At 33.0% G+C, this 15,704-nt stretch overlaps 1 protein-coding gene across 4 annotated transcripts in view; it reads right to left on the bottom strand.

Annotated features, from left to right (window-relative positions):
• Window positions 1–15,704, bottom strand: part of LOC149415836 (zonadhesin-like) — a 36,000-nt gene that overhangs the window by 16,662 nt on the left and 3,634 nt on the right. For 2 of the 4 annotated variants that reach the window (XM_089641487.1, XM_089641489.1), the window contains exons 1-2: window positions 2,014–2,107; window positions 39–159 (exon numbers count right to left, since the gene is read on the bottom strand). In XM_089641487.1, coding sequence (XP_089497613.1) covers window positions 39–144 — 106 coding nt within the window. In that variant the 5' untranslated portion in view covers window positions 145–159; window positions 2,014–2,107. Of the gene's footprint in view, window positions 1–38; window positions 160–2,013; window positions 2,108–15,704 lie in introns of those variants that run through there. The other 2 variants (XM_089641488.1, XM_089641491.1) reach the window with 1 other exon arrangement.

Genomic DNA, 15,704 nt, shown 5'->3' with positions numbered 1-15,704 from the left:
ATTGTCTTTCTTTCAAAATTTTGTTTTATCGAACTTACCACTGCTAGAAGAATCGCATTCCTCTTCATTTGCGTCACCAACTATATTGGCCGAAACAACATTGATGAAAAGGCTAACAACCAATATAGATACAACTGGCTTCATGTTAGTTTGATGTTTCTGTAAAAAAATTATATATTATTTTATAGATGTATAATAATATTCCAAGGTTCATCAAACAACTGAACTTTATATCTCAACAATAATGGCCTTTTTACATAATGTTTTTTGATCATATGCATCTCCATATAATATGGAAACCATATCGGGAGATATGAATTGGTTCACACGAATATATTTGCTTTATACAATCATTATTTTTATACTAAAGCAGATCGGAGTCGATCAATATCAATTGTCAATTTTCATCATTGATGCGATTGACAAATTGCTCACTGAGCGTCGGCGTAATCAAATAAAGCTATTGACATTTGGAACTTCCTATTGACGGGAGAATGATGTGTATCTTGATTGTGAGTACAGACATGCGCTACAGACGATTGACAATGGTTAGTTCAATTGCTCATCCTATCGAGCCCTTCGGAATTCAGTTTCAAATGTTAGTTTTCAAATGGTTTTGAATTTCAGCGCTTCGTGTTTAAACCCTTGTTATATTATTATCAAATAAATAATTAGAAAAAGCTATGATACTGTTTATTATTCTCAGAGACAATAGAATTTCATTTAGTTTTTACCGTGTTGTGGAAAACATTCAATAGCATTTTTGGAAATTTCCAAAACACAAAAACTCGTACAACAGTTCAAAAGTTGACTACTGTTCACATTTTGAGAAAATCAACAACTTTATCGAGTTTTTAACTGTTTCAAAAATATTAACTTTTTTTACTAAAAGGTATGGCATGTAATTTTTTTAATATCAGAATATATTGTATTAAGCTAAAGAAATGCCACCAAATATATATGTTGATTTTTGCGGATATCAATTGTCTGTCAGTAGTTGTAATAAATATGTGAATTGTGCTGAAAATGTAAAAATACATATTTTTGTCATTTGGCAAAAGTAACATTGAACTATGGCGTACCACAGGGTACAGTGCTTAGACCATTGTCATTCAATTTAAGAAAAAAACATATATTACATGTACAATACATGTTATTAAAAGACTATTAAATAGGTTTTAAAGCATATAAATAAATAGAAAAACGTAATTGTGTTTTAGCAGGTTTTTTTAAAATTTTATTGCTATTTATTGTTTAGTTCTTTTATTCAAATTAGAATTGCGAAATTTTTCAGTTTCAATTTTATTGGTGGTATTAAGTACCATTAACCCTTATTAGTATTCCAAGACATCCACCGTGGATTTCCTAGTAGTTCACCGCACTTGCCTTTATGTTACGGTATTTTAAGCTTTATAATGCTTCTATCATATTATTTTATTAACTTTGCAATGAAATTATGTAGGTATATGAACATTCTGTCGTTTATCTTCGCTTATCATTTTGCCACTTGCAAATACATTATCATAATTTGTGATTTTCAAAGTTAGATTACAGTATTTATTTACGGGAAAACCTCAAATGTTTTATGTTTATGGTAAAGAACGCTTAATTAGCTGGAAATATATTAAAACTCAATAACATTTTCGCACGTCTTATTTGACTATATTTTATAATAAAAAAAACTTCTCTCTGATTATATAATGACTTATACTCCTCTATTATTACTCCTCATTACTCCTCATTACTCCTTATTACTCCTCTGATTATATCTGATTATTATATGATTACATTACTAAATAGGATAGATAATAACATTTAAACACATTATCTGGTAAGACGTTATAATTTACAAAAAAACATCATTTTGCAAAACATGTAAGTTATTACGAAAATTGTGTCAGCCGCTGTACGGCGGCTGATTGACATTTTACCTCTGCCATTCCAAGGTTTAAAGTAAATAAAAGTACACCTAATCTGGCCTATAAATTTGATATGGTTCTATTAAAAACTTACCCAGAGAATGTATGATTATGGATGTAACAATTAACACGACTGCGGCTAATGGAAACACAATCACAATGCAAAACATGTGTTTCTGGAAACAAATAGAAAATGAATGGGTAAATATTTGTATACTATTTGTATAGACATCTCACAACTAGGTACTTAGTGTTGTAACAGACAATAACTTATTTTGAAAAATATATGTATTTAATAGGAAAAAATCAATCTGTGAATAACAAAATTTTTAATTTTTACAATAATACATCTATTTTCAATTTTTTAACTAGTGGCGTAATTTCTCGGGCCGGTTTTGTTTGGTTTTACTGTGGATTGAGCCTTCCTCCCCAGAAACTGGCTTTAACTGCGGTGAACATTTAAAATATCCTTTAAGGATTTTCTCCGTGAGTGATATATAATTTTGAATATTAAAGTTAAATTAAATATTGAAAATTATACATGAAATAACTGACAGACATCTACAATATCAACGTTTTACTTAAAAATTTTCATGGACAGCAAGAAAACTTCTAAAACCTAGTTTTACACACTACACATTACATTGCACCTGAAGGAAGTCATGATTTCATTGAACTGCTATTGTAGTTGGTCGGATCCTTAGGGGATGAGACACAAATACCTTAAAACAAAGCCAGAATCTTAACAGCGTAAGTGTGGCCTTGGTGAATTGGACAGACGTGCGGTTGATTTTGCCTTATCACATCTCTACAGTAAAATAGGAATCTTAACGACGTAATTGATGAAGTCGTGTAAACAAATTTTCGGCGCGCCGCCCGGCGTAATTGATGTAGTTACGGTCGACTTTGCTCTAGCTGGCCAAGAAAATCGAACTTTCCGTGGGGTTTGTTTTAATTATTTCTGATGAACGTATTACAAAAATTTCAAATATTTCTAGAGCGATCCCTCGGTAAGTTACGAATTCACCGTCTAGGAAAATAAAATCTGGTGCTTACTGCTAATTTTATAGTTACTACGTTTTACTAAATTTTCAAACCATTATCAAATTTAAAAAAAAAAAAAAAAACTAACATCCGTAGGGTTTTTTTTTCATTTTTTTTTAGTAATTAGGTCTGAGATTTTAGTAATACGGTCATAAAAAAATGTAAGCGTCGAGCAAATTCCGGTTATAAGAGTCGCCATAAAACTTAAAAAAAAAAATATTTTACTCAGGATTGTAACAATCTCGCCAAATTTCGATCAGGTATGACCGACAGTAATTTAATTCGTAGATACATTAACTGCTGTTTCGTCATCCAATTTCAGAAAAATGCGTATATATCCGCGTGTGTATACGTGCTTGCCACCAAAAGTAGACAGAATGCATTGTCATCAATAACGAGTATATCTGCCGAGTTTCAACTCGATCGGATGTCGGGTAGTAGATTAATTTCCACTTTCAAGATTAGCTGATGTATTTAAAAAACAGTTTTTCTTAAACCTTTTTAGCACGGAAAATACAAAAGCCAGTAAAAAACACTTTTTCTTAAACCTTTTTAACACGGAAAAAACAACAGTCAGTTTTTTTTTAGAAAAGACTTTACATCAGATAACGTTACAAAGTCCCGGGCCGTAAATATGAATTCAGAGCAGAGTCGAAGCGTTTAGATTAGTGTTTTTTTTTTGTAAATAGTAGTCCCAGGAAGAGCTCCTTTGTACGTCATTGGAAAGCATTGCAATGGGACGTATGTGATGATTATAATACTTTCGATTTGATTTGTATTTCAACATACATAAATATTGCGTTGAACAGAAATAAAAACGCGCGTTCATCAGGTACTAACAAGAATTTGATTAATTTATACGCACATAAATATGTATTTATAAATATCTGTCTGAAAAAACGTGTAATTTTTAAATACTTTTTTTGAAATTTGTAGAAATTGTTTTACTAAAAAAAAATTATTTGTTTTTAACAGCATTATTTCATTTATAAAAAAGTACTATTTTGCAATTATTATTATGCGGTACAGCTGTTTCGCTATCTGATTTCATTATCAAACTTACAGAGCAGAACTTGTTTATAATTTAAATTAGAACTGCTTGCATTTGACTGCCCGGAACGCAATACCAGATCGAATACCTTATTTTTCAGACAACAATTCAAATCAAAGTTCGTCCAAAACGAGTATCTGCAAAATTTACAATTATTCCCTTATTGATCATTTCCACTGTAAGCTTAAAATTTAAAAAAATCAAATATACCTTACAATGTACTTATATTTTTTTCTTTCATAAATAACTTTTAAAATCTACTTTCTTTCTAACATGTAACCATAAAAAATTGTAAATGGAACAATACTGGTTTATTTTATACTCGACATCTTAAATGAAAAATTAATTCACATGTATTATGTTTCGTAAATATGCTCAAATAAAAAAAGTGTAGCGCGTGGTATTTCGTCCGATGCACGGATCCGAATACTTTCTCCTTCACACGCATAGCGCCGTCTCGCTCGGCAAGTTTCAGCTCATCACCCGTACAAGAATTGGCCCATTGGCCGAGCTACCCACACCCCTCCGTCATCGGCCGGCACTACCCTGCTCCAAAGGGTATATAACACTCCTATATGGAGTCAGAGTATCCAGTCTCCTGGTTAAACCAAGCAACAGAATCCTTGTGGTCACTGCCCAGTTAAACCCTCCACAGTACCAAGTCGAAAAAACCCTCCGGGTCCTCCTTGGGAATTCAAGTAACAGCTCCCTCGGGGACATTAAAACCTCAACCCAACTAAGAGACCACGGGTCCTCTGTTGAGGTTATTACGCTAAGTGTTTAGTGAGAACGTTAGTGATCATTGTTTTACATGTGTCTCTGTTTATGTAAAACCCACAGAAGTAATTTGAAAAGCAGATAAAAAGGGATTGGAGATACGAAAAAGCGATGGGGGCAATCTAAGTTGTTATTGCATCCTGCCCTTTAATTATAGTAAAGGGTAAAATACCATACTAAACTCCTGTGAAAAATAACGGGATATTATAATTTAGGGTTTGTTAAGCAGGATAAATGAGAAATAAATCAGAAATTAACCTTTCGAATGAACACCGTAAGAAAACTTGAAAAATTCCGACATTTGTAAAAAAAATTATCAAGAGTGCATTTAAAATAAAGAGTTAATTAATTACAGTAAAATAAATCTTGTAAGTACTTGGTGTCTGAATCTTTCTAACAATCAATTACAATTTTCAATCAAAGGAAATTCCAGTTCTAGAGTTTATTGAACCCGAGATACACACGGACACATAGATACACCACTGAAATTATATTTTTTTATAATTAAAATAAAATAACTTTGTTGCTAAGCTTGCCTGAATCGTTCCCATAGTCAATTTCAATTTTGAAAATCAAAGCAAATTGCAGTTCTTGAGTTCACTGTACCCGAGTTACACACGGACATTCAGAAACACCACCGAAATTACATACAATAATTTATAATTAATATAAAATAATTTTGTTGCTAAGCTTGCTTGAATCGTTCTCGTAGTCATTTCCAATTTTGAAAATCAAATCAAATTCCAGTTCTGTAGTTCATTGAATCCGAGACAAGACACACTAAAGAAATGATAATTTTTAATTGAAGATAAACAATATACGAACTGCCTTATTATGAGCGATTTTAGTTCCGATCCAAGAACAATATTTGGGAAAGATTTATTATCATTCTGCAAAGAAAACAAGTATCACTATACCGCTATTGAAAAACTGCCAGAAAATTCTGACACATATGTTAGTGATGCACATAACACAACGAGCTGGTTAAGGTTACACACTGCATAAGGTCGGCCACAATTCAAAAGATGACAAAAATATTTCGGTGAAGTACTATGTTGACTGGACAGATCACCGGCCCATGTCAATTTGCTTGGAAACAACAGGTATAATCGCAACGGAGGAATTTCCCCGATGGCTTTGGATCCAGTAAAACGGAAAGCACGTAATACATCGCAGATCATGTCCTATTATGCAACAGCATCATTTTTAACAAACCGCATTAGGGGAGAATCTGTTAAATTGGACCACTTTTCGGAAAGTAGTAAATTTATTGGGATTTCATTACATTAGAGGACTTCAAATATACTGACATGAAAGGTGCGTTATCAGACTACAAAGGCCGTTTATTATTTTATATTAAATGTTAACAGTTATTTTATTAAAAATATTTTACTTCATTTAGGCATTTGTTCCAAATTAGCCGACCGGTTTGTTAAATTGGACCAGTGGGTTTTGTAAATTGGACCTAGGATTATTCTATTTTTAGAATGTAACCTTATGTACCTAAAAATAAACATGAAATAACTAGCCTAACCTGACCCAACCCACCTTACTAATATTACCTAATGTATTGTAATACGAGAGAACGCTTTATTTTTTGAAGAAATTTTCCAAATATCTGGGTTGCTTACACAGGTTTCGTGATGCCATTTATGACAATGCACACATTGCACCCAGTCTACTTTTGGTCCTTGCTAGTCGAAATAATCTCCATTGCATATACCGCATGCATTTTCCTTAGTTTGGTAGGCTATCAGAGTCGTCCAACACAATTTCTAACTCAGTATCTGAATCACTGCTGCTGTTATATTTATTGGGTTTAGTTGTCTTCTTTCCAATGCCTTAACCTTTGAGCGATACACTGCTTGCAGCTTTCATCTTTTTCGTTTTTTCCGATTCCTACGCATTTACTGGTTTTGTTAATAGGCTCCATTTTTGGTCTCTTACCTAGACGTTTCTGAATAGATATTGCCAAATTATTTCTTATAAGGGCTTGGTGTTAATATGAAAGCTTTCTGAGCACCACGCGCCTTTTTCAAACATCAACTGTTCCAGTGTTGGAGATGGTTCCCTAAATCATTTTCAACTGCTTCTGAAAATTAAAACTGTTGGTCGTCCTTGGTGTATTATTCTAATCTAGATGCCTCTTTAAAGTCGGTTTTGGAATTTTATAAACACGGGCACATTCATTTAAACCAACATGTTCATTACGAAACGCAAATATTGCTTGCCTTAGGTCTTCTTGTGTCCATTTGTAATAATGTTTACTATCCGCCATCTAAAATAAATACAAATTTAACTGCAGTCACAATTTATTTTCACTTGTAGCAGCATTGAGTAAGATAAATTGGACCGGTCCGATTTGCCGAACTCACAGTGGTCCAATTAATCGTACTCTTACTTCTTTCAAACAATTTTTTTTATCAAACACAACCTACATATTTGGATATTCCGGTTATTGCGGGCATACAACTATGAAAATTGCCGAGTTTAATATGAAAAGATAGTAAAAAAAACGTTAACCATAGTTGCAGTTAAAGACGTATGAAAGTTTTCCAAATATTACATCGAAGCAGAGATATTTCGTTTTGTCCCTGTCACTTCTCTTAATTCTTCTCGAATGTGATGCCGGTCGGTAAGGCAACATTAAAGTTAGCCGCGCAACATTCAGTATTGCCAGGATCAAAATATGTTTTGTAGTTTCGTTAATTTTACGCTGGTCCAATTTAACGACCGGTCCAATATACCCTACTTTCCCCTAAATGTAGCAGCGAGGTAGAAACTCTGTAAAAAGGGATGCAAAAATAACTTTCATAAAGACGCCATCGACGAACTATGTATATGGGAGGATTTTTTTCTTTATTATTAAATTTGCAATTATATGTTATTACATTACATTAAGTTTGTTTTCTTTTTAATAAATTACAGTACATCGTGATACAGCAAATGCTCGTGTGGAGAAACGCGTGTAAATAATAGTAAAACTTACCATTGACATTTTTGCAGCCGATTGATTTGGCGAATTCTACACACAATTACGAAATAATTATTTGCGATCTGAAATTACTGTACCTAGCGTAAATACACAAACGTGTTACACGTCCACAATTTCTTCCCGTTTCACATCATCTATGCATTTGACGAATTAACTGCTAGCAGAAATATTTTCATAGGAAGGAACAACAGCATTTTGAGAATTCGTCCAGTTTAGATTAATGTCCCCAAATAACAATATATTTTCGCGTGGGCCCATAAATCTGTCAAAATAGAATCTATTTCCCTGCTAAACTAGTTTTCTGAGATTCGGGGGGTTGATTAACTGCTAAAATAGTTATTCTGTGTTTATTTCGAATAGTTATTAATAATTATTCCAAAAACTTTTTCAAAATAATAAGATTCTAGTAGTTTTGATTAAAAATACCAGATTATTCTTAATATACAGCGAAATGCCCCCGTCTGATTTCATAGTACGGCAGAAGTTATAACTTGTGTAACCCGTAATCTCGTACATATTATATTAAAATTAGGTCAGCATGTATGTTTCGCTGAGCATTAAAACATCTACATTCTCCCAATAAGTTTTACTATCCATGTAATATTTCCCAATATTTACATAAATTCAAATTAAATCCCCTGAATCTCTTTTCTATAATTTGAATCCACCGCTGGAGATCTTTTGTCCGTATAAATTCTACTTCAGAGTGTTCTTCTACATACTTAGTGCCATATTTTGTACATTATTATATGTAATCTCTTTTCATACTCCAAGCAGGTCGGTTACAAGAAAGTACCTACCTACCATATTATTGTAGCAATTCTATGTCAACGTCCTAATATCACACTCCTATGCGACGGATTCAACAGCTAGGAAACAAATTGTACGATGTTGTTGATACATAGGTATTTAATTTGATTTGACTAACACATAATATTTTCTCAACTGAAACAGAAAAAAATATTTTGGATTTTTTATGTTTTGTGCCTGCATGCTGTGTAGATCAAGTTCATTGATATTTCGACTTTATATTTATTTTTCTGCAATTGTTTTAAATAGTCGTTTCCTGCACTATTTTCATCTATAATTTCGTAAATATTCTTTATATATTGTATGTAAAAGCCTTAATAGGCGTGAAATAAATAAATAAATAATTCGCATTCTATACATGTGTGATTCATTTGTTCTTTTACTACTACCTTTCTGGTAACTTCGTCTAAGTACTTTAAAATAATAATTACCAGCTATTCATATGAAATTATTTTGTTAATTAAGCCCATTTAGATTTATATCTCCGAGTAAGAAATGAATAGATGTATCGCATAGTATTAAAGTTAGAGCGTAGAAGTGTTTCAAGGAATTAAAGCAATAAATATTAACTTAATCAAAATATATTACAAGAATCTTGAACTTAAAGACAAATAAGATTCATTATATTAATTGTACCATGTGTTTTATAGTGGACGAGTCGCTAGTGTGATAAAAAAGATTTATCAACGGTTTTTTTTTTAATTTTATTTAAATACTAACGGCACGACATGTGCCATTGACATGAAATAACAATATAGTTAAAAGTACAATGTAAGTATACAGCATAAAGTTGAATTAAGAATAACAAGATTTATTAGATCTTTGATTTGTAGTTAAAACTATACTACATATTTACAGTTTTAAATATGTTGATAAAATCCCATGTACAAATGGGTGTTACATTTATTCCTTTATTGTGTAATGTAAGCAAGTAATATCAAAAAGTATTCTAAAAATTGAACTATGTGTATCATAAGTTTAAATCCGTTCAATGATGTAGAGGAACATATTATTTCGTTGTTTTGTTTAAAGATAGAGATCCTTTGATTAATGATTAATGGCATTATTATAACATATTTTATACAACTAGGTATTACTATTTCTTAATAACATATTAATTGAATTTTATGATTTAAAAATTAGTGATCATGTAATAATTCAATCATAGAAATGAAGGTAAATTGAAAAGCCTCTGTCTTTATCCATTGAATATTTCTTACAGTACAATGCTTGGTAAGAAATGGTATTGTAAGAACTCCTGAAAATGACTATTCAACACAATTTAATAACTAAAATAAACTTTAAATAAAAACAAGGTTTAATAGTTACAAATGTAACCCATTTAACCTAGTTTTTGTTTCATCACTTTTCATAACTTTTTAACATTTTTTATAGGTTTGTTGGGTTGTCATTTTGATGAGTTATCAAACAAAGGAAAGTAATTTAATTAACATTATCATTTCAGTGCAATGGCAATGCCATCAGGCGACAACACTGTTTTACTAATACTATGGTGTATCTATACTTCACGCTTCTAACAATATAATGTTGGTATATAATATTATGTGGGCACACAGAATAACTAATAACAATTAGTCGAAAGTGAGAATTGAAAACTACACCATTCAAACAGTTCAGTTATTGTTCACTCTTGGCCTTTGCATTACTGATGCCCGAATTACTGAAGGCAATGCTGAGAGTATTTACCACCAAGTGCATCTCTTTATATAAATACTATTATTCTCAACACTTCCCCTGTCATATCCTTGTCATGATAGTTTACTGATGGAGATTTTCTATTTGAATGTCCTCAAAGACAATATGTACAAGGCGCTAATAAATAACCGCAATTCTACATCATCATTGCATAAATAACACTGCAAATATTCCTGGGATTTTCCCATTTAATTCCGAGCATTAGTTTTAACATAATAATTAGTATAATATTACCAACGTATTATAAATAAATCATTGCAAATGGATTCTGTCACTTTTATTACAGTAAATTCAAATCTCCCAGTGGAAAATGGGCTTCCATCTAGGTCACGATTACCCCCACGATGAGCTTACCTTGTTAAATACATTTTCTACGAACCTTGGATTTTAGCCAAAAAAATTAACTTGAAACAGAACATAGTTGTAACAGAACTCTAATTTGATCGGGATGTTAATATTTGATTTCGCTTCGAAAATCAAGCAAAAGTAACGTAGCCAAAACACATATTGGGAAATAATAATGTAAATTGTGAGGTATTTTAAACTTGAAGTTATGACAACGGCTTAGAGAATCGCTGTTTACCGTCGGATAACTCTATATTTGTTTACCATGTCAACCGCCATTCAGCTTTTAACAAAATATCGTTAATCCGTACTTAAGTGACTTTTTAAATAAATGTCTTTGAAATACTTATCTAATAATTAGTAGACGTCAAATTGACATTTTTTGTTATTTGTTTTTGGGGTGTTATGCCGTGTTTATTTATTTATTTATTTATTTATTTATTCGAGACACAAACAGGATATTTATAAAAACATTAATTATGGTTTACAAAATAAAAAAGTACAATTATAAATATCCCTAGACTAATGTGTCTGCAGCATCACATTTGCACATTCACATAAGCAAACATGTAAAACAATAACAGTATTTATTATACAAAACATAAAACTTAATTACAAAGATTGAAGCACATAATAAGTAGAAAAATTTAAAGAGTACATATTAAAATAAAAATTCTAAACCACTAAACAAGTTTTTTATTTGTTTATTTTTCTTTTTTTTTTTAAGTAGGGTAAGAGGGGGCACAGTGGAACGCGGGGCAGAGTGAAACACCTACAATAACTCTGTCCCTGTCTTACATTTCGATTGTTTTATTAACAGCAAAATTAAGAGCACAAGCGGCCATTTTAATTCAGTTGTCAAAGTAAAGTTGTTTGGGCCGCGCGTTAAATATTTTGAGAAATCGGTTTTTCGGCATTCATTTCTTATAAATTATTGTCTAATCTTTTTCGATCTACTCAAAATATCGTAGCTACTGGTAAGTGACATTTAAACTGTATATTAGGTATGAAATTTATGATGTATTTTACAACAAAACATAACCTTAAGGTTAACCTAAAAATTTTGTTAAATTTTGTTTTCATGAAATCGGGTGTGGGGCACGGTGGAACGGGGCACAGTGGAACATGTTCCACTGTGCCCCGCGGTGTTCCAGTGTTCCCCTAACCATATTTGCTTTTTCAGAAAACGCTTCAAAATGGTTAGAAACCGCATAAGGAAGACTGAAATAGGTCTACACGACGAAAAAGCTATGAGAGAGGCTATTATACTAGAGCTGGTTGAAAAAGGAATGAGCTTCAGAAAAGCGGCTGAAACGAAGAATGTGAAACTTGCGACACTCCATAGATACGTCAAGAAGAAAACAGAGTCTGGAGTTGAAAACATGGAAGATATGCGTGTTACATCACAAAATGGCTGGCATTGATTGGCTCTACGGATACCGTAAAAGACATCCCGAATCGATATTGAGAAAACCGGAGCCTTGCAGTCTTTCCAGGGCGACATCATTTAATAAACACAATGTAAAAACATTCTTCGATAATCTAGAAGAAGTCATGAAGCGACACCCGGGATTTGCTGACGGCACAAGGGTCTACAACTTAGACGAAACTGGCACTACTACTGTGCAGAAGCCAAAGAAAGTCATAGCAGCTAAAGGCTCAAAGCAACTAAATAGAGTCACGAGTGGTGAGCGAGGGACCCTTGTAACGACTTGTTGTATAGTATCAGCTACAGGAGCAGCATTGCCACCAGCAATGGTATTTCCTCGAAAGAAATTTCAGCCACACCTGCTTAACAAAGCTCCTGCAGGTACATTGGGCCTCGCCCAGCCAACGGGCTGGATGAATACCGAATTGTTCCCACATGTTGTAACACACTTTGTAAAAGTCACTGGATCATCAAAGGAAAATCCTTGTTTATTGATTTTGGATAATCATAAGAATCATTTGGCTCCACAAGCATTGAACATTGCCAAGGATAATGGTGTCACTATTTTGACGATCCCACCGCATACAAGCTCAAAACTACAACCGCTGGATGTTTCCGTCTATGGACCCCTAATGACATTTTACAATGGAGCAGCAGATTCATGGATGTTAAGAAACTACGGAGTTCCACTGACTATTTACAACATATTGGAAATACTGGGAGTGGCATTTGAGAAAGGATCACAAACACAGGATCACACGGTTCAAGAACCATCAATCGACCTGACTCATGAACAACCATCCACAAAGGCACCAACTCAGATGCAACATGTCGAGGAGGGAAATTTGACAAGTCCCATAGCATGTAGAGGATACCCAAAGGCTAAAGAAAGAAAGAACACGAGGAAAGGTAGAAAACGAGGAAAATCTTGCATCGCCACTGATACACCTGTTAAAGAAGAATTTGAAAGAAATGCTGAAACTAAAAGAAAACGTCAAATAGCAAAAATATCTAAGGAAAGAAAATACCTTGACAAAGTGCAACAAATCACAAAGAATATTTTTGATGACTCTGAAGAAAATATGAGCTCTTCTGAATCAAATGATTCAACAGACACAGACCAGGATATCCCACTATCCTGTTACGAGGCACCGAAAAAAGATGATTTTGTGGTGGTCCAATTTCGAGGGAAACATATTAAATATTTTATTGGACAACTGCTAACTGACTGTGACAAAGAAAATGATGAATATGATATCAGCTACCTCAGGAAAAGTGGCAAGTTTGACGGATTTTACTTTCCTCTTGAACCTGACATGGCAGGTGTGTCCAAAAATGACATAGTTCTCAAATTATTGCCACGGATAAGACAAAAATCAACAAAACGACAGGCCAACATTTTGTACTTTCCACAACGCATCTTAAGAATGTATAATTTCCTGGATAATTCCTAAGTTTCTGAATAATTATGTAGGTATGTTCCACTGTGCCCCTAGTGGTGTTCCACTCTACCCCAGACCTGGGGCACAGTGGAACAAAATTCTGATCTCGGAAAAATGCCTGTAATTATTTTACTATGAACATTTTTTCATATTTTTTGTTTTGAAATGATTAATCAAACACTATTTAAGATTTCATAAAAGATTTTAAACTAATTGATTAAAGGTTTATTTTTCTAAAAATCGAAATACGTTTTTCGTTCCACTGCGCCCCCTCTTACCCTACAGAAATCGTGGAGATATTTCTTGAAACACGTTATATTATTTGAAAAAATATCTATGACAGTGTGTATTTTAGCAAGATCATTGTATGATCGAGACATTCTAGACATCGGATTAAAATATCCAGTGTTATTGGCAAAAATTTCGGTCCAAAATATGTTCAAATTTCTAGTATATTTGGGCCTGGCGTAAAAAGTGATTTGATTGACTAAGTTACTATTAACACGATTATTCACAATTTTGTAAAGCATTAAGAGGTCATTTATATTTCGTCTTTTAACTAAACTCTCTAATTTGAAATATGTAAGTCTTTGTTCATACCCATTTAGAAGATGGTAGACACCTGATCGATAAGACAAAATCCGTGTAAATTTTCTTTGGACAGATTCAAGTCGGGATATCTGTGTCGTGTAATGTGGATTCCAGACTGTTGACCCGTACTCAAGAACACTACGGATTAACGAATTGAATAGAATTATTAGGCTATTAGAGTTCTTGAACAGTTTAGTTGATCTTACAATAAAACCTAGTACTTTATTGGATTTATTTACAATGTATTCTATGTGTTGGTTGAACGTTAGTTTGTTGTCGAATATAATTCCTAAATCTTTGATCGATTCAACTGTTTCCAGATTGTGACCACATATGCTATATGAGTATAGAGTTTTGTTGGTGTTCTTGGTGAAATTTATAACTTTGCACTTAGCTATATTCAATTCCATTTCATTGTCAATACACCAGGCAGATAATATGTTAAGGTCTTGTTGTAAGAGTTCACAATCTTCCATAGATTTAATTGCTTTATATATCTTGAGGTCGTCAGCGTATAGAGAAAAATTACAGTGGAGTTTACATGTAAGGTCGTTGATGAAGATTAAGAAAAGCAAGGGTCCAAGGTGTGATCCTTGTGGAACGCCCGACGTAACTAATATTGGGGAAGAGTTAAAACCGTTAACAGTAACTAATTGACTTCTATTTGATAAATATGATTCTAACCAGCGAAGCAGATTTCCGTGTATGCCGATTTTATCCAGTTTATTCATTAAGATAGGGTGACTAACTTTGTCGAAAGCCTTACTGAAATCGGTGTATACGGCATCTGCTTGTGTTTTATTATTCATTGATTTACACAGAAAGTCCATATACTCGATTAAATTAGTGTTTGTGGATCGTTTAGCTACAAAGCCATGTTGGAAAGGGCTAAGTATGTGTGTTACGTGATTAAATATGTCTTTATATACAATGGACTCAAATATTTTGCCAAAACAAGATAAAAGGCTGATAGGACGGTAGTTCTTTACATCGTTTTTACTGCCAGACTTATGGATCGGAATGACGTGGGCAACTTTCCACAGATCTGGAAATACCCCTTCGTTCAGACTTTTGACGAATAATTTGTGTAAAGGTGCTGCAAGTTGATCTGCACAATTTCGAATGAATAGTGGAGGAATACCATCTGGACCGGAACCCTTATTGATATCGAGAGTGTTCAACTTCACCTTGACCTCGTCTAGGGTTATTTTGATATGAGATAGTGGATAATTATAGAGTGGGAAAGAAAGTTTAGAGTCGCTTTTAGAATTAGATGGTGAGCTAAATACAGAAGAGAAGTAAGTAGAAAAGAGTTCGCATGTTTCTTTGCCATTTGTTGCTGAATTTTCGTGGAGATGCATGATTTTTGGGAGAGAATTAGAAACTCTTTTCGATTTAATGAGGGTTGACAGATTTTTGATACTATTAGGGAGAGAATTTTCTATTGAATCTACATAGGCTTTAAGGCAGGTACGTGTGGATATTTTTACTCTAGCCCTCAAGATGGAAAAACTGTCATAGTCACATTGATTTTTGTATTTTTTCCACTTCTTTCTAAACTTTTCTTTTTTTCTAAGTTGGTGGA

The sequence above is a fragment of the Hesperophylax consimilis genome, chromosome 17 (genome assembly GCF_061612785.1).
Source record: "Hesperophylax consimilis isolate HC1 chromosome 17, BYU_Hcon_1.0, whole genome shotgun sequence".
In the NCBI taxonomy this organism is placed as follows: domain Eukaryota; kingdom Metazoa; phylum Arthropoda; class Insecta; order Trichoptera; family Limnephilidae; genus Hesperophylax; species Hesperophylax consimilis.
This window is presented reverse-complemented; position numbering and strand designations above follow the sequence as displayed.